At 43.8% G+C, this 19,648-nt stretch overlaps 1 protein-coding gene across 1 annotated transcript in view; it reads left to right on the top strand.

The window, feature by feature from the left end:
• The window catches only part of EPS8L2 (EPS8 like 2), a 129,635-nt gene extending 110,290 nt beyond the window's left edge, over window positions 1-19,345 (top strand). The window contains exons 12-21 of the mRNA XM_056851578.1: window positions 800-874; window positions 2,110-2,258; window positions 3,383-3,509; window positions 6,831-6,940; window positions 8,190-8,301; window positions 9,074-9,190; window positions 11,055-11,193; window positions 13,565-13,748; window positions 15,463-15,595; window positions 18,830-19,345. Coding sequence (XP_056707556.1) covers window positions 800-874; window positions 2,110-2,258; window positions 3,383-3,509; window positions 6,831-6,940; window positions 8,190-8,301; window positions 9,074-9,190; window positions 11,055-11,193; window positions 13,565-13,748; window positions 15,463-15,595; window positions 18,830-18,901 — 1,218 coding nt within the window. The 3' untranslated portion in view covers window positions 18,902-19,345. The remainder of the gene's footprint in view (window positions 1-799; window positions 875-2,109; window positions 2,259-3,382; window positions 3,510-6,830; window positions 6,941-8,189; window positions 8,302-9,073; window positions 9,191-11,054; window positions 11,194-13,564; window positions 13,749-15,462; window positions 15,596-18,829) is intronic.
• Window positions 19,346-19,648: the final 303 nt, after the last annotated feature.

Genomic DNA, 19,648 nt, shown 5'->3' with positions numbered 1-19,648 from the left:
TGGGGTCAGGAAGGAATTTTCCTCCAGGCCAGATTGGCCCAGGGATTCTGGAGGGTTTTTTGCCTTCCTCTGGGCATGGAGCAGGGGTCACCGGGGGAGTGGGGAGGGTGTAGCTGAAAATTTCCTGCATTATGCAGGGGGTTAGACTAGATGCCCCTTGGGGTATCTTCCAGCTCTATGTTTCTATTATTAGCATCTTCTGAAAATGCCTGCACCACAGGGGAAATTTTTGGGCCACATTTGTTTGATTGTCTCTACATGTCCCTAACTAGTTCAGGGCTATATGGTAGTAACTTCATTTGTTATAGAGTGGGATAAAAGTTAATGGTCAGATTCACACCCTCTGTTGCATTAAACTAGTAAGATGAAGTTATGCAGAATCCTGTTCTCTACTGCACTGTCACAATTTCCAGTTTCATGAAGAAAGGGGTTTTGTTTTGTTTGCTGCTCCAGCAAATTCTCAACAATGTCCCTGCATGCCATGGTCCTGACCAACCTCACAACCCTGGAAATTGTGTTACCAGGGGAAATTAGAAGTGTGGATCCAAGTGACAGTTCTTGTGGTGGATGCTGACCAAACCTGAAACTCTGTGTATCATGTGTAGTATCATGTAATTTGAAATCCTTAGTTTCAGATTTGAAACCCTTAGTTTCAAATTTTGGAATGATGGCATAATATTATTTCTGCTTTTCTGGATTTGTTTCTGAGTATGAAAACTCAGTGAAACAATGGTGAATTTTTATCTTTGACCACAGAGTCTGCAATTAAGGTTAAAACCTATTTCATTTTTCTTTTCAGGCCAAACTGAGAAAACATATCCAGAATCCAAGTGCTTCAGAGATGGTGCATTTTCTGTTTGGACCACTGGAACTGGTATGTTCTTAACTAGAATCCAATATTCTTTATATAAGGGTACCATAATTGGCAGCATCCAGTGAGGCAAATCATCCAATTAAGTGTACATTCTATATTAAATTTCCACTCATACATAGCTTATACATTATCAAATGGTAAACATAGTTGTGTGTAGCAGGTTTCATTACTTGTTTACATATTGTAAAACACCCAATTTAAATAATAAAAATTAAACAGAAGAACCTGTGTTGATTCGGTTCCACCAAGGGTGTTTGAAGCTAAAATGTGGGGATATTTGGGGATGGTTCCTGGAGCAAATTCTATGGGTGCATCCATAGATTGGGTTGTCCACAATGTTTACCAGTGTGGTGTAGTGGTTAAGAGCGGTAGACTCTAATCTGGAGAACCAGGTTTAATTCCCCACTCCTTCACATTAGCGCCGGAGGCTAATCTGGTGAACTGGATTTGTTTCCCCACTCCTGCACATGGAGCCAGCTGGGTGACCATGGGCTAGTCACAGTTCTCTCAGAGCTCTCTCAGCCCCACCTACTTCACAAGGTGTCTTGTTGTGGGGAGGCGAAGGGAAGGCGATTGTAAGCCAGTTTGATTCTTCCTTAAGTGATAAAGTCGGCATGTAAAAACCAACTCTTCTTCTTGCTGTTTGTTGATTCTATGAAATGTGGCCGGTAGCTCATGTGCTCTTGGAATGTCGTTTCTATGAGGATCTTAAATTATGATATCTCTCTCCTCTTTTAACAGATAAATCTAAAGCCTCTGTGTCTGATATAATGCCTCTTTTATTAAGTGACAGGGATCCTAAGGCTACACTGGCAGTGGCAAAATTGATCCCAGTCCTTACATCTCCCAAACAAGAGATTTAAAACTATGCTGCTCAAGATCAATGGATCAAAGAGCTTCTAAGTGATAAAGGAAAGGAAATGTGGCTGGATAACTTGCTAGATGTCACTTGGAGGAGCCTATGAGCTCTTTTGATTCATGACAACATACTTATTCAAGGAGCTATACCATACATTAATTCAGAACTGGTTCACTGTACTGCTTCAAATTAAAGAAACAGAAAACTGACAAGTTTACAAAACCCCAAACTTAAATCAGATCACCAAAGTTATGAGATGGGCCATTAGCTTCCCACTGTGGTGCTTTAAAAGAGAATTCAAAACTACTTGTTTGACAGGCAGTGTGAAACTTCATGCTGTATTCTTTCTTTTTATACCTTCTTGTGTATAATCTAGATTGTTAATAGCTGTGGTGGTCCTGACCTTGCAAGACCTGTCCTCAGTCCACTTCTTTCTAAAGATACCACAGATTTCCTGAAAGGACATCTAACACCAAAGGAGATGACACTGTGGGAGTCCTTGGGAGAGGCATGGACAAGGTCAAGGTAATGTGCCCAGCCAAGCCGTGGAGCAAACCTGGAAAGAACAAAGAGTTACCCAAAACCAAATAAGGGGAAAGTCCCCTTGATTTTTTATGACTTTCATGTTTTATGATTTGACCACGTTTTGTGATTTGATCATGTTTTATTTTGTAAGCAGCTTTCTCTGGGGAGGTGGCATATACATTTTCCAAACTAACAGTGCCAGCCCAAACATTAGGCATTGCCTAGGCAATCGTCTGGGGTGGAAAGGCCAGGAGTTAAATAACAAGGTGAACTATATTACTATCCATGGGTGAATGATGCTTTGCATGGAGGATGGCTACCCTCTGTATTCTTGGGGGCTGGTCTATGTTCAAGGAGATCAGAACTCTCCCTCATGCAAATGGGCCAAATTTACAGGATTCAGGCTAGGACAGAAGTAAGAAGGAACAAAACCTGTGTCTTACTCCATGTGCCAGGGATCAACAGGAGCGGAAGGTGGTTAGCATCCCCCCCACACACACACAACTTTACTTTCTCTCCTACATGAATAAAAAAGGTCAAGGTAGTCCCCTGAGCAAGCACTGGATCATTACTGACCCATGGGGTGATGTCACATCACAACGTTTATTAGGCAGACTTTGTTTACTGGGTGGCTTGCTAGTGCCTTCCCCAGTCATTTACACTTTCCCCCCAGCAAGCGGAATATTCATTTTACCAGCCTCGAAAGGATGGAAGGCTGAGTCAACCTTGAGCCGGTTACCTGAAACCGACTTCCGTCGGGATCGAATTTGTGAGCAGAGCTTTGACTGCAGTATTGCAGCTGACCACTCTGCGCCACGCGGCTCTTTCCAAAAAGATTGCACCAAACTGGATTCGGGAACGATTACAGCAAAGTGAGGGGAAATACGAAAAGCAAACAATTAGGGGACAATCTTATGTGGATGCTGCAAAAACACCTGCTCTGATTGGGACACCCAACCGAAGCAAAAACTCCTTATGGAGGAAAGCCAACATCAAAACACCAGAATACTGTTTTGAAATGTCCTTAGAATTTTAATACTGGCAAATACATCTTACAACAGGAAAGTTAATGATATAGTCCATGTTCGGTATTAAAATGCATTTCTTTGTAATGTATTTCTAAGAGCGGAGTGGCCAAGAGAAGCCAACGTTCCAAGCTACATTCCAAAGTTCCGCAACGGATGGGAGCCACCCCTGGAAATTTTCCGTGGCGCCCCTTGGGAAATAGACTTTGGCCATTTGCAGGAAGAGGTGAGTTCCAGGCCTAAATCCCCCCCCCCTTTTTATTCCCAGTCAGTTTATTCAAACCATGAGTCAAACACTCTGCCAACATCCATGTATATTTAGTAAGCCAGGAAAACTGATCTGGAGGAAATGTCTGGTTCATATTTCTAATTCCTGCTGTTTTCAGATGAATTGATCAAACACACGTTGAGAAATAGTGACAGTAGAGTAAGTCTCCCCCAATCTAGCTAGGCCTTTATGTGTGCAGAAGCAAGTTGCCATGTTCATATGTCTTCCTGCAGATGGCAGTCATATAGAAATGGGTACTATGTGTGCAATAGATCAGCCGTTTGGACATGGGAGGAGGAGTGCAGGGATGGTTTCAGTCCTATGTGTAAATTAAATTCATCCTTTCAAACAAGAAAATGATGCTATTGCCAGTAACTTGACTGGTGCTGCATGTGCACTGCCCTGGATTTAGGGTTGCCAGGGCCAACGGGCACAGCGGGCTCACACATAAGTGTGCCCGCGTGCACTTATGCTCTACTCATGTCGCTTCCAGGTAAACCCGCGGACGCGGACGCTCTGGCAACCTCAGCTGAAACTCTATGGAAGCCATAGTGTTTTGGCCGGGATCGCTAGAGCGTCCGCGTGGGTTGTGTGTGTGTGCCACGCCAGGCGCACGTGCGCACTGCGCACGTCTGCCACAGCCCCACAAAGCTCCTGCCGGTGGAGCTGCAGGGCCTGGCAAGCCTACCCGGACAAAATTTGAAAGAGTCAACATATTGCTGGATAATATTCAGTTCTAGGGTTGCCAACTTCCAGGTAGTTAGTGTGTGTAAAGTGCCATCAAGTCGCAGCCAACTTATGGCGACCCCTTTTGGGGGGTTTTCATGGCAAGAGACTAACAGGGGTGGTTTGCCAGTGCCTTCCTCAGCACAGCAACCCTGGTATTCCTTGGTGGTCTCCCATCCAAATACTAACCAGGGCTGACCCTGCTTAGCTTCCGAGATCTGACGAGATCGGGCTAGCCTGGGCCATCCAGGTCAGGGCAAGAACACAATACCTATGCTGAAATAACTAAGTTAGCAACAATAACCAGCATGCAGGCTCTGATTTAAAAATATCTGGTGTAAAAGATTAACACTCTGTAATAATGAACACAAGCTATTTAGGGTTGAAGAAAAATAGTGTTATTGTCACACACAAATGCAATATAAGTGTTGTATTCACACATCAATCACACAAAAATCACTTAACAAGGTCCCAATATAACCATAAAGGCACCATGAATACAAGAAACTCAAGTCAATTCATAAATATAGAAATGAAAATAAAATGTATTACAGACAAAAAGTCCTGACAAATAGAACTCAGTGGCCATAGCCGAACTACAAAACAAGTCCCACGGCCAAGTTGGGTATGTTGAAAAGCCGTGAGGGCACAGAGCCCCTAACGCCGCGGCAGAAGCAGTGGTACTCACGAAGCGGCCAAGCCGCGCCAGGGGGAAAAGGAAAGCGGCGGGGCCGCACGGGGACTGGAACGCTCGAAGCTTTTTGTGCACTTTTCAATATGGGTCTCCTGGCTGGAGAGACCCGTAGGGACCGGGAGTCTCCTGGAAGCGGGGAAGATAGAGAAGTCGAAAAGCCCTGCAGGACCAGATGTCACCGTCAGAACACAAAAAGAACATGTGAAGTCCAACTGAAGCCACCTCTAGGTTGGTTGGCGTTTCGATGCTTCGTCAGCAAGTTGGTCTTCCTTTAGTATTTTGTAATTTTTTATGGGCGAATTTGCCCATCTGACTTTACTTGGGCAAGAAGCCTCTATGTGTAAAGAAGGACCTGCTCCGGTTCCTAATCAGACGTCAGATTAGGAGACTCCCGGTCCCAATGGGTCTCTCCAGCCAGGAGATCCATATTGAAGAGTGCATGAAAAGCCTCGGGCGTTCCAGTCCCCATGCGGCCCCTCCGCTTTCCTTTTTTTCCCTGGTGCGGCTTGGCCACTTCGTGAGTACCACTGCTTCTGCCGCGGTGTTAGGGGCTCTGTGCCCTCACAGCTTTTCGACATACCCAACTTGGCCGCGGGACTTGTTCTGTAGTTCGGCTAAGGCCACTGAGTTCTATTTGTCAGGACTTTTTGGTCTGTAATACATTTTATTTTCATTTCTATATTTATCAATTGACTTGAGTTTCTTGTATTGATGGTGCCTTTGTGATTATATTGGGACCTTAAGTGATTTTTGTGTGATTGATGTGTGAATACAACACTTATATTGCATTTGTGTGTGACAATAACACTATTTTTCTTCAACCCTAAATAGCTTGTGTTCATTATTACAGAGTGTTAATCTTTTACACCAGATATTTTTAAATCAGAAGTTCCAGGTAGTAGCAGATCTGCTATTACAACTGATCTCCAGCTGATAGAGATCAGTTCACCTGGAGAAAATGGCCACTTTGGCAATTAGACTCTATGGCATTGAAGTCCCTCCCCTCTCCAAACCCCACCCTCCTCAGGCCCTGCCCCAAAAACCTCCTGCCAGTGGCAAATAGGGACCTGGCAACCCTATTCAGATCCCACTACTGTGCACCCATATAGCTCAGTCAGGGATGTTGTGTCAGACTCTGCGACTCCTTTTCACAGATATACTTAGTAGTGAAAGGGTCAGATGGTGCCCTAGTGCTACAAAAATCCCCCCACACACCACTTTTTTCAGCTTGCTGCATTGGCAGCAATCCACTCTGGACACAGTACAGCCCCACCGCCTCCAGCCACTGCAGAACCACCACCACCCCACTCAGGATTACATGGTTATTCAGAGAACTTGTATAACCATCCTCCTACTAATTGTCTGGCCTTGCTCCCTCCTGCAGGAGTAAAGGCTGTTGACATGAGTTAGGCCAGTTTCTGGCTACATGTCAAGCCCTGTTTCTCATGCCTGTAAGCGTCTGTGTACAGTTTCGCTTGTCCTGTTTTCCACAGCTGTGCTGATGTTTAGTCTCCCTTCCTGGGAATCGCTTATCGCGGGGCTGCTTGGCCATGTTTACTTTCACAGCCTGTATTGCTTTTAAACATGTAACCTGCCTATGTTTCCTCATTACTAGCCTCACCTGCTACCTCTAGGCAGTCAGTCCTTTAATCTGTCTTTTTGCTCCTAATAAAGTATTACTGCTTCAGGAATACCTGCCTGGATGAGTTTGCTTATGGGATGCTAGGGCCAGACGCCTGATCCTGACATTAGGCTAGTAATATAGCCAGAAACTGGCCTAACCCATGTCAAGAACCTTTACTCCTGCATGAGGGAGCAAGGCCTGACATTAATGCTCTTTCTCTTTTTTATCTTCCCAGTTGTCATCATCCAATGGCCATTCCAGTCGTAACCTAAAGCCTGTTCAGACAGCTGATCAAATGCAAGCGGTGGATGCCTTTACTCAACATGTTACTCAACATGTAAATAGGTAATTTCTAGTGCATAGGATAAAACTGCCAGTGTGGAGACTCATCACACCAAGAGCAGGAGCTCTGCAGATGGTCCTGGGTCCCTGACTGTGCCCTGGGGAGGAATGCACCCATCAGATCCAAGTAGCAAAACCAGCAAGATACTAGCTCAGATAACTGAGGATATATTGAAAGCCACTGTGGTGTAGTGGTCATCATGTTGGACGAGGCTTGGAGAGATCCAGGTTCAGATCCCTGCTTGCTATGCAACTCTCTGAATATCGTTGAATCTGTCATTCTTTCCCAACCTCACAGCGTTGTTGGCCATTTTTGCATGGTCAATTTTGATGCTCCCGAAGCAAAAGGAGAAGTTCCACTCCCCCCACTCGCCTGCTCCTTTGTTCCTGTTTGCATAGCCATTAGCATATGCATACCTAACGCGCCTCTGTTGTTTTGCATTGTTCCTTGAGGGGGATTCTTCCCGGCAAACACCAAAGGTCACGTTAAATGGGCTCTTTTGTAATGCGAAGCAGGTATGCGCTGGCTTCGCAGTCACTTCCGGAATGACGGTTCATCATGCAAAATTCAAAAAAATACGTGGGGCAGTTCAGTCTGGAATGCGCTCCTAATTACCAAGCAAAAATGGCTGCTGTGAACCAATTTGTGATGCTCTTGGATATAGTAGTGGCTATAAACAACAGAGCCAGAAGCACTGCTTGTTGGGAGATACAGTCTGATAGAACTGCAAAGGAGGGAGAAGATTTGGTTGGGCTCAGCTTTTTCACTGAGTGGTACAACATTTGTGGTGCCTGTTTGAGTTATTCAATAAATTTAGCTTGAAACTTACATTGTGAGTCACTTGCATGAGACAACACATATACACCACCTCAAGCCCCTTGGAGGAAGGGTGGAATAAATACACCACCTCAAGCCCCTTGAGGAAGGGTGGAATAAAATAAATAAACTGGCAGAAATGTTGAGGAGCACTTTTAGTGCTATGCAGGAATGCTACAGAGATTGAATACCAATAATAATAAAATAAGAACACAGAGTTCTGTTTTCAGTGCCGATTATTAATATAAACTCCCCCAAAGCTTTAAATTTATACAAAAGAAACATGTGCACATAGAAAGAGTAGTGGTATTCAATGCATTAAAACAATGGGTGTGTCAGATTGCTTCCTTTAAAAAATTAATTTAAATATAATAAAAATAATTATTCTGGCTTGCAGAGAAAACCACTAATAACCCTACCTTGTCTTCCTTGCAGGAATTTTGAGGCGCAGGGCATTGCCCCATCAAAAAGATATGCCAAAATTCGATATGATTTCACTGCTCGAAATGCCAGTGAACTTTCAGTGCTGAAGGATGAAATTTTGGAGGTAAAAGAACAAACCAGGTTTTTTTCCTGTCCATCCTTGTTTATTATGAGGCAGACGTTTACTAGGGAGTAAGTGCCACTGAATTCAGTGGGACTAATTTCCGAGGAAATGTGATTGTGTTTACATTGCACAATGAGAAGAGAGAGCATGCGAAGAGAGAGCATCCACAGTACCGCACTGTGCTAAACAAAAGACTGTGCTGGGGGGGCTGCACACATGATTCCCATGTATGCTGACCTTTAAGGCTGTGGAGGCAGTGTGGTCTGGAGTAAAAGGCTAAAGAAAGAAGTAAGAGGAAGGAATGTACCAGAGCTAGAAATGTACCTATAGCCTGTTGCAAGCTGTCTTGAGTGTTAATACTGTCCTGAGAGGAAAGGCTTCTACCAGTGTTTAAAAAGGTAAAGGTAAAGGTCCCCTGTGCAAGCACCGGGTCATTCCTGATCTATGGGGTGACGTCACATCCCGACGTTTACTAGGCAGACTTTGTTTGCGGGGTGGTTTGCCAGTGCCTTCCCCAGTCATCTTCCCTTTACCCCCAGCAAGCTGGGTACTCATTTTACCGACCTCGGAAGGATGGAAGGCTGAGTCAACCTTGAGCCGGCTACCTGAAACCAACTTCCGTGTTTAGGAATAAACGGTGTGCTACATAGTACAAACTATGCTTTTAACTTATTAATATAAGTACAGTATAAAATGAATCCCAAAGAAAATATTTTAAATGCACCAGTACTTAACTTTTCTCAGCGGATTAATTTATTTTTTATATTCACAGGTTTTGGAAGATAACAAACAATGGTGGAAGCTGAGAAACCGGAGTGGACAGGCTGGTTATGTCCCATATAACATCTTGGATGTAGTGAAACTGGAGGATTGTGGATCATTTGAACAGGTTAGATTAAGCTAGCCATTAGCTGCCATAATCAGATCTCAAGTTGCTGCTGAAACCAACCAGTTCTCATAGGTAATTTTTGTAGTGACATTCTGTCAGAATAAGACGTTTACCTCTAGCATCCCTCTAAAGCAGATTCATCCAGGCAGGTAGCTCTGAAACAATAATACTTTATTAGGAGCAATAAGGTAAATGAAAGAGCTGACTGTCTACGGGACAGAGAAGGCTGCTAATGGCATGACATGGGTATAATACATGGTTAAAAGCACTTCAGCTAGAGAAAGGAAAAACAAAGCGAAACATTTCCGAGGTAACGTTCCCAGGGCAAGGTAGACAACACAACAGTTGGGGATTGCAGGCTGAGAGAATAACAGGATGAGAAACCATACACAGAGTTTGTGGCATGTGAACCAGAACTTGACCTGAAGCCAGACTCTGGCCTGGGTCCTGCCAAGAGCCCTTCTTCAGGTAACTTTAGTCAGAACCTGACACATTCTCCTTAAAATACAGGTATGCCTGAGCTAAACTCTTCACTGTGACTGACTGTGAAGAATTATGTATGTATACACACCACACGAATGCTGCAAGAACACACATACAAAACATAGCGAATATCCAGAACCCACAATATTCAGGCATACCTGTCTACATGGTATACAAAGGAAACGTGGCTTTGGCACTGTTGTGGACTCAGGTGGTTCATGGTTAGTATAGGCTAGAGGTGGAGAACCTTTTTTCTGCCAAGGGCCATTTGGATATTTATAACATCATTCATGGGCCATACAAAATTATCAAAAATTAGCTGACCAAGCCCCATGCAGGCAGCTGCCCCAGATGAACCCCCCCCTTGCACGGGCAAGCAGGCAGGCATCCAACCAGTGGCGCACTCACCAACCTGGTGGCACAGGATGGTCTGTTGCACCAGTTGTGTGTAGCCGTCCAGCCACACGCCGGAGTTGCTCCTGCTCTGCAAGGTTGGGGCCTGATTCTACAGCCGGCTCCTGCTACCTCCGCCTGCAGGGATGAAATGAGGACACACTGGCTAAGAACACACTGCCATTCTGGCCCTGCCTCCATTGTCACCACTTCCACCCCCAGCCCTCTTGTAGTACAAAGGGAATATGTTTCTCCACGGCCCGGGTGGGAAAGGGTTAACACAGTTTCTTGGGTGGTCCTAGCAGCTCCATAGCTAACGACTCTTCTGCAAGGGGGGAAAGGGTTCCTTTTCTCGGCAAAACAAACTCACATCCGCCTTGAATAGAGGCTATTCCTGTCCGGGGAGGGGGCGGACCACCAGTCTTGAATCCTTCTGAGGTAGAGATCTGCCAGGACCCACGAAGGGCCAGACCAAATGATTTCACATGGCCCCTGGGCCTGATGTTCCCCATCCCTGGTATAGGCAATACAAGGTAAATTCTTGCACACAAACCACTTTGTCACTTTTCCGGAGTCCTTTCCTATTTTTGAAAGCCAATGCTTTTTACTGTATCGACTGTTGGATGTTAACATGTGAAACTTAGATTTAAATATTCTTGTCCTCAGAGGAAGAGAAAGATGCAAATGGGATAAATAAATCGCACTGAGGTGAAATTTGGAGCCCAACAGAACCATCCTAAGCAGAGTTTCTAAGCCCATTCAGTGGACTCAGAAAGCTGTAACTTTGCTTAGGATATAACTGCAAGAATCTCCCGGATAGATGTGCCTTACTGATAATGTGTTATTTCAAGATTTTATGATGTGTGAGCGAGGAAACTCTTTTGTCTCTTTGTCATGGTAACAGAGATGGACAGTCATCATCAGTTTCTTTGCTTCAGTCATCACGAGAAAATACTGTGCTTCATGGAATATCTTCCTTATTTTGTAGACTAATCAGAAATACAAAGGAGATATGAGTCCAAGAGGAATCGGACCTTCCAGCCCCTCGCATAAGTTACCTGCCAGTTACGCTGGGGATAAATGGGGAAGTGAAATGTTAGCCCGCAATTCTCCTGATGCCAAAGAACGTAAGCACAGTTTTGGGGTGCCTCGCACCAAACCAGCTACAGTTATATCTTCCAACTTAAAGTTAACAATTTTACTTTGTACCATCCCAAAGATACTGATCTGAAAATCTGAAGTAAGGGTATGTGCAAAGTTTTGTACTTCAGTTCTGATAACCAAGTACAAAATACATGTGTGGCCTCAGTTACGAAAGGCACACGTTCTAAATGGTAGTTAATTTAATTTTAAATTATGTAAGGAGGTGCTGATACTTTCTTTCTTGCTGAACAAAAAAAATGTGATTTATACCATGTATCCTTCCTAACTGACATAAGGCCTCTATATTTTATACTGGAACATCAGAAACTAATACAAACTGCCCTAGGATATGTCAATGTATTCTCTTCTCTGTTAAATGTCATCCATCTACACTTCTGTTCTGGTGGTGCTCATTAGAATCAAATATCACTGTGGCTTTTGGGCTAACTACATATGTCAAGCAAACTTCATAAGCTACCCACCCATGATATCATTTTAAAAAAATAGCATCAGGAGGCAGAAATATGATGTAAAGAAACAATGATGGGGGAAGGAAGAGTGCCTGATCCTTTCTTTGTCCTCTCCTGCAAACTGCCCTTCTGTCTACTTCTTTCCTCATTAGTTTCAAAACATGTTTGTTGGCATAACCATGCATTTTGAACTTGATGAGGAAAGCAGTTAGGAGGACAATTCAGAGTAGAGAAACTGAGCAGAAACAGCCAAGGACACCCTTATCACACACATCCCCACTTCTCCACTCCAAAGCAAGGCGTAGAATTATCTACAGGCACAGTTTCTGGCATATGCTGGGGTGGGGGGTGGGGAGCCGGCACACGGTTCAGGGGCTTGTGGGTTGAGGCAAGGTCTCAGCTGGAGCAGCCTGTACGCTGCCACATAATGGCTGCTGGAGCGAAAAGCAGCTGTAGTTTCTGTAACACCAGCGGGAATTTTTCCCACCCTGCTGCATACCTTCCTGATCCGCCCTACATTGCAAATGACCAATCATGCCCTTGGTCAATAGGGGCGGGGGCCGGCGGGCAGGCTCAGGCATGAGCTGTTACACTCGCGCCTCCAGCCAGGTAGTTAGAAGACGTCTCCATCGCCCAGCTGAATCTGCTTCCTAATTTGTCCCTCCCTCCCTCCCTATACTTGGGTTGTTTTTTTGTTATGTCAAATTTGTCACAACTTTTGGTAGTTTTGGCATGGGGCCGGATCCATTTGGGGGGGAAAGGTGGCCTGTGTGCCCCCTTTTCCCCATTCTGGGGACCCTAATAAGGGGTTGTTGGGGGAGGCCCGGAACAGGGACATGCCCAGTCGGGGGCTATCAGGATTGGACATGCCCAGACGGGGGCTGTCAGGATTGGACATGCCCAGTCGGGGGGCTGTCCGGGTGGTGGCCTCCCGCCAAGTGGCAGGGGACCCACACAGCTGGCTGCTGCCCAAGTGGGTCCCACATACTGCCATCTCAGGCTACTCCCAGCAGGCGGGCTGGGAGTAGGATGCATCGGCTGGTATGCGGGTTGGGCCGATGCCTTGGATCCAGCCCCTATGCAACGCCAATGCCTGATGCTGTAACCAATAAAGTTGCGGCCATTTCCGTTCCAGCTACCGTCTCCGTGTGTTTGATTGTATGCCAAGGTCATCATAGTATGAGGATCATGGGGTGGTTATTGCATGCCAAGAATGGCCGGGGTAGAGGGCTGCAGTAAGTAGCCTGCTCCAAGACACTCCCCAATTCGGCATTATGCCGGAAACTCCTGCCTCCCACTGATGCTTTCATTATTTTTTAGCAAAAAGGCATCAGGACTCTCTTTTTTGTCACATGGAGTTAGCTGCACAAAACAGCTGAAGGGGTCCTATCCCTTGCCTCCCACAAATCGTCTCTATCTACCTGAACAAGTCAAAGTGACCTAAGAGAGTAACTTGTTTGTTCGAGCATAGATTTTTGACTTTGCAGGGCAGCATGATTTAATCAGTAGATTAGTCTACTAAAGACTTCATTGACTAGTCAGTGGGGGCTAATTTTAATTAGGGGAAAATTGTAATCAGTGTGGATGAGATGTAAGGGCATGATTTTGAGGTAATTTTGGCTTGGGTGTGTTTACTAAAATTGGGAACAAAAAATAAAATATCCATGATGTTCCTTCTAACAAAGATTCCTAACTTTTATTTATTAAATTGTCAGTTGTATTTTCTTCAGTATCTGGGAACTTTTCTATACTGAGGCTTTGATAATATATTCAAATATACGGTGAATTAGTCAATTAACTAGAGAAGATAGTTAAAATAGACAATTTATCAACTAAAAATGGTTTAATTGATTGACAGACCTGATTTTCCTCCATCTGCTTTTAGAACTGATCCATCATATGGATGAGGTCAATGATGAACTTCTGAAAAAGATTACCAATATTAAAGTGCAGCCCCCTCAAAGAAACTTTAAAGTTGAGAAGACACAGCAAGTTCATGTACCCCTGACCTTTGAGTCCAATGCTGAAGAAGTCAGAGCTTGGCTGGAAGCAAATTCTTTTAGCAAAGGGTAAGTTGCTGTTCTCTTCTCCCCCACCCCCATTCTCCTTTCTCACTCTGCTTCTCCTTTTGTATCATGTGACGTGACTTTGAGGCAGTGGGGCAGATATTTTTATTAACAGATATACCAAGTATGGAATACATCCTGTTATCCAAACTACACCTTCTCCCAAGTCATGGTTACTTCTTGAGAGTTCCTTTATTGAGAACAACAAGAACCCTATCTCTAGGTTTGCCAACCTCCAGGTACTAATACAAAAGTTCACCTGTACTGTACAGTAGTGAATTGGAAAGGAAACAGTACTCGACTCTATATGCAAAAACATCAAAAGTGTATTACATTACAGTGAAGCCAATAGTGAAGTGCAAACAGGTGTGGACCAAACTGCCTTTTTGGAATAAACCTGTGTAGGGCTGCTTCCCAGTTTAATGACCATCTTCCTGAATTAGAAGGGAACGTGCCTTTTATAAAGAGAAGAATATAAAGTTCTAGGACAGTAGGTAGCAGTGTCAGACTAGGATGTGGGAGTTATGGGTTCAAGTCCCCACTCAGCCGTGAAGGTTGACTAGTGATCTTGATCCAATTACTCTCTCAGTTCACAGGACAGTTGTGAGATTAAAATAGGCAAGGTATGCTGCCCTGAGCTCCTTGGAGGAGAGGCAGAGTAAAAAATGTACTAGGTAAGTGAGAGAGAGAGTATATGTTCCCACGTGGCAGTTGTGCTGGATGTAGAAGGGCCCTTCTGCTGGAGCACAGTGTCAATTCTCTCCATAGAATATAACCAAAGCATTCAGTCCCATTCCAATGATAAGGGAATGGAAAGCTCTCTTTACATGTAGAGTGTGGGTTCTGCTACCACCACGGTTGTTCTTACGCTTGCTGACTACTTGTAAAGGCCTATGCACTATGCACTATGTTGATATACCATTTGAGTAATGCCTTGTTCTTTTGTAGTTTGCTAGTTACATGGTACGCTAACTCAGCACCAGGAAAAATCCTTTACATCTGTAGGCCTTCATAAGAGGAACTGCAGAGGCCAAGTCACTTACACTGGTAGTGGATTCCATATTATGTGGGCTCCAATGCTTTTTTTGCACACACACACAAAAGGGAAAAAAAGTGCTAGTGTTCATATGCCCTGACCTGGATGGGCCAGGCTAGCTTGAACTCGTCAGATCTCCAAAGCTAAGCAGGGTCAGCCCTGGTTAGTATTTAGATGGGAGACCACCAAGGAATACCAGGGTTGCTGTGCAGAGGAAGGCACTGGCAAACTACCTCTGTTAGTCTCTTGCCATGAAAACCCTATGGGGTCGCCATAAGTCGGGTGTAACTTGACGACACTTTAAACACACACTCATATATAACGGTGTGCTGATTTCCATCAAGGACTTGGGAGAGCGCCCTCCCCAAAAGGTGCTGGTAATCAGTAACAGTGAGCACCATCACAAAAGAAAACTCTAGTGGGTTCCATAGTTACAGAGCTGATTCTCCTCCTACTTTGTTCTGTCTCACAAAAACACTGAGAGGTTGGCCTAGAGATTTTTTCAACCCAATGGGCCATGCGTTGTTCTTAAATGCTAAGCTGAGGAGGTGAAGTACAGCCATGATTATTTGTAAATCCAGAGTCTTGCCCTCCAGTTACTACCTACTAAGAGAACATGGTATCTATGGGCTTCTATCATGGTTTCTTCGTAATACAAATTTCAAACTTGTTTTTTTCCAGAACTGTGGACCATCTTGGAATACTGACCGGGGCTCAACTTTTCTCGCTGAACAAAGAGGAGTTGAAAAAAGTATGCGGAGAAGAGGGGGCTAGGGTGTACAGTAAAATCACAGTTCAAAAATCTCTCTTAGAGGTAAGACCATTGTTAGCAAACAGTGCCTTAGGATACAAAGTTTGCAAGAAGTTTCAAACATGATTAAGACTGCATTTAAACTTTTAAAACTGGGTAATGAAATCAGAGTACCTCTTACACTATAACTGAGGCTACGCACCTCTTCATTATATAGCATCTGTGGCAAATAGACTAACAGGCCGATTCCATATTGTTCCCTTCCATGTTGCCTTCCGTGTTCACCAGCAAGCAGAAAGCAAATAGAGGTTCCACACAACACTAAATGAAGTGTTATATTGCCCACCAAATCCACCCCATGCGAAAGATCCTACTATATGTCTACTTGGAAATAAATTCCCTTTGGCAAAGGTTAGGGTTGCCAGGTCTTCCACTATGGCTGGAGACCTACCTCTGGCAATCTCCGTGGCTCTTGTTGGCTGGAAAGATAATAAATTTAAAAATTGCTGTCAGAAGTAACACAATTCCAAAAACCCTATAGTAAAAACATAGAATTTCTGGTGATTCCTAGAGAGGTCTGTCATCACTTCAGGGTTTCCTCTGGAAGTGATGTAACAGCATCGCACCGGCAGTGCTCCCCCGCGTATTCCCAGCCTGCCAGATTCCCTCAAGCAAAGATGCTGCTTCTCCTTGCAATTTCCCTGTTGTTTCATTGTTTTCAAGCTAATTAATTATTTTCCTTGCATATTCTCTCCAAGCACTCATGACTATACTTGATTATCAGCTCTTGTTGGAGGGAAGGGTGGGAGGATTAAATGTGAGGTTTTTTGTACTTTGAAACAAGCACAAGTCATTACTCCGTTTTGTTCCATTATTATTATTATTACTATTATTATATTACTATATTATTACATTATTTATTATAAAAATTATGATAAAGGCGGTGGGGGGGATAAGTGACTTGGCTTGATATCAAATTTTAAAACCAGATCTTGTCCTCTCTCCCCCTATAGTCAAGCATATATTAATAAGTGCTCTGGCAAACGCTGAAAAAAAATTAATCAACCAGACTGTAATGAGAAGAACGAGGTGTATCTTTTCTAAGGCACAATAACCTTGGGGTGCTTCAACAGCGTTTTGACTGTCTTTATGGGACAGTTTGGCGTTGCATTTGTATTTTATGTACATAAAATTATCCACAAGTTAGATCTTTAAAAAGACCCCAAAAAAAGCAGCTCAGAAAACACTGGAAAGCAATGGGTTGACCATGGTATCATCTGCATGCTCCATAAAACCTGCGTGAACAAATCTCATTGCAGGCACAAACGAATGGCTAGAACGGAAGCAGCCACACAAAGGATACAGAGACAAGTCAATGACATTTGATTGGTCTTGTTAATAAAGCTGACTTTTATAAGAAAAAAATGTTTTCAAAAAAGCTGATAAAACTAGTTAGGCAACATCTCCCCCTCTTTTGAGTGCCATTTTTCGTGGCTCGCCACAACTAAAATTGCCACAGTGAAATCCTATCATTCTCTCTTGCAATAGCTGACTGTCGAGATCTCACAAGCACTGTCCGACTTTTTCTCCTTGACCACTTACCACAAAGCTACATTCCTTTTGTGAGCTGCTCTTTCCTATGATGACCTCAATGGAAGCATTTTGATCTACCAAGTTTAAAGCAGGGGGTGGGGGGGAAACAACATTTGAAACCGTTGACACCACCTTTAAGTCTGCAAGTGCAACTAAGCTAAATGTCAGCGGGGAAAGGAATGTATGGATTTGCTCTCACTTCCTCTATGCACAGCAGCCCCTAAATGGCAATCATTAAGCTGTCTTCGACTGCTATTTGCCTAATGTTCACAGCATACAGCAGTCCCTATGGACTGATTCACACATGCATGTCCATCTCTTGTGGACACTCAGTCAAAAATGGTAATGAATTAAGTAGAGGAAGGCAGTATACTCTGGTATGTTATATGCTTACGTGAACCCTGAATGAAAGCACAAGACATCAGTTTGTTCAAAATGTTGCAGTCAAGTCTGTTTTGTAAATATACATAAGATCGACTATTTCAGGGTCCAGTGCAAGATACAAGTATCTGCTGGTTACATTGTCGAGCCTTCACCTCTGTTTCTTTAGGAAACATCTTTGCAGTCTTCAGAAATACTGCAGAATATAGCTGTTGTTTTTTTTTAAAGGTAATCCCCAAGTGATTACTACACAGAGCTAAATTTACATTCAGTTCTATGCCGTATATGGGGCTGCTTTTGAAGACAGTCTGGAAACTTCATTTGACCAGCAAGCAGGGTTGCCAGCCTCCAGATGGTACCTGGAAATCTCCCACTATTACAGTTGATCTCCAGACAACCAAGATCAATTCCCCTGGAGAAAATGGCTGCTTTGTTGGGTGAAGTCTATAGCATTATACCCTGCTGAGGTCCCACCCCTCCTCAAACCCCACCCTCCTCAGGCTTCACCCCCAAAATCTCCAGGTATTTCCCAACCCAGAGCTGGCAACCCTATCAGTGAGCATATGTAGGGTTGCCAACCTCCAGGTACTAGCTGGAGATCTCTCACTGTTACAACTAATCTCCAGCCAATAGAGATCATGGAGAAAATGGCCGCTTTGGCAATTGGACTCTATGGCATTGAAGTCCTTCCCCTCCCCAAACCCCGCCCTCCTCAGGCGCTGCCCCAAAACCCTCCCACTGGTGGTTAAGAGGGACCTGGCTACCCTAAGCATATGGCACCCATTTTTTATCCATTGCATTAGCTCCTAATGTGTTAATACAATACTAAGTGCTGCTTTTTATCTTTAAAGATCTAAATGATTTAGGTCCAAAGTACCTGCAAGATTGCTTCCGCCCATATATACCTGTCCACATTCTGAGATTGTCTGAGGAAACCCTATTGCAGGAACCCATGGTGAAAGTAGTATGTTTGGTGGGGAGCTACATGCTTGGTAGCCATGCCACACATTTGGAATTCCCTCCTCTGTGAGCTACATCTGGTCCCCTCTTTACAGGCACTCCAACATCAGTTTTTGAAGGCTTTTTATTCTGTGATCCTAACCTGGTTTTAAATGGTAGATTTTCTTGTCATAACCTGTTTAATATTTATTTTCTGTTATTTTACAATTATGGCTGTGTCGTCTTGACTGTGAACTGCCTTAAAGCAGGTCTTTGAACCGGAAAGGCAGAAAATAAATTGCTGAAATAAATAAAATTAAAATAAAGTTTCAGAGCTATTTCAACAAAAGGTTCACATTCTTTATCCTTTTCTCTTTATTCCAGAAAAGCAGAGGGGAGTCAGAGCTTCAGGAAATCATGAAGCGGCGCCAGGAGAGGATTGATTCTGCTATTTAAGTTCTGTCTGCTTTTTTCACCTCTTAATCATATACACTTACTTGCAGAAAAAGGGAAAAGGAGTACAAAATATCCCATTAAGGTGAAAGAGACTATGGGGATCACCATCTGAGCAATAGAAATTGCCATTCAGCCTGACTGTTCCTTGAGCGTTGTTGGTAATGGGGAGGCCTGCACTCCCTCCATAACATGACATTGCATTGGGAGAGTGGTTGTGGTATTGCATGAAGTATTATTTTTATATTTCTATATTTTATACAGAAAATTTTATGCGTGTGACATTTAGAACATGAGGAAGATCAACATTCATGTTCTAAGCAAAGGCCGGATTGAAGCAAAAGCAGACCACAAAAACCATGTATACAGACGGCTTCCTGTATGGCCCATCAAACTACAGTCAAATATCATAGAATGGGCTCAAAATAATTATAAAAGCCCTCCAGAATGTTCCAGATCCCTGTGTTATGAATTAAGATGATCCCACCTTTTCTGGTATACTTTGATATATAACATGCTCTCTTCTGGGGTGACTTTTGGGACATATAAGAAGAGTAAACACAGGATGAGATGATGACCAACTAGGAAGCAAATTAAGTTTGAATTTGACTATCCTGCCCCAACTGTATGTGTTGCTTTTATATGTCATCAAAAGTCCACAGGAAAGCTGCCATGCACTGAGGGTAACCAGAGTTCATCCAGGTCCATTCTTGACAGAACCATTAGCAGCACTATCACCGGGGGAAAAGA

Source organism: Euleptes europaea, chromosome 6 (assembly GCF_029931775.1).
Source record: "Euleptes europaea isolate rEulEur1 chromosome 6, rEulEur1.hap1, whole genome shotgun sequence".
NCBI lineage: Eukaryota > Metazoa > Chordata > Lepidosauria > Squamata > Sphaerodactylidae > Euleptes > Euleptes europaea.
This window is presented reverse-complemented; position numbering and strand designations above follow the sequence as displayed.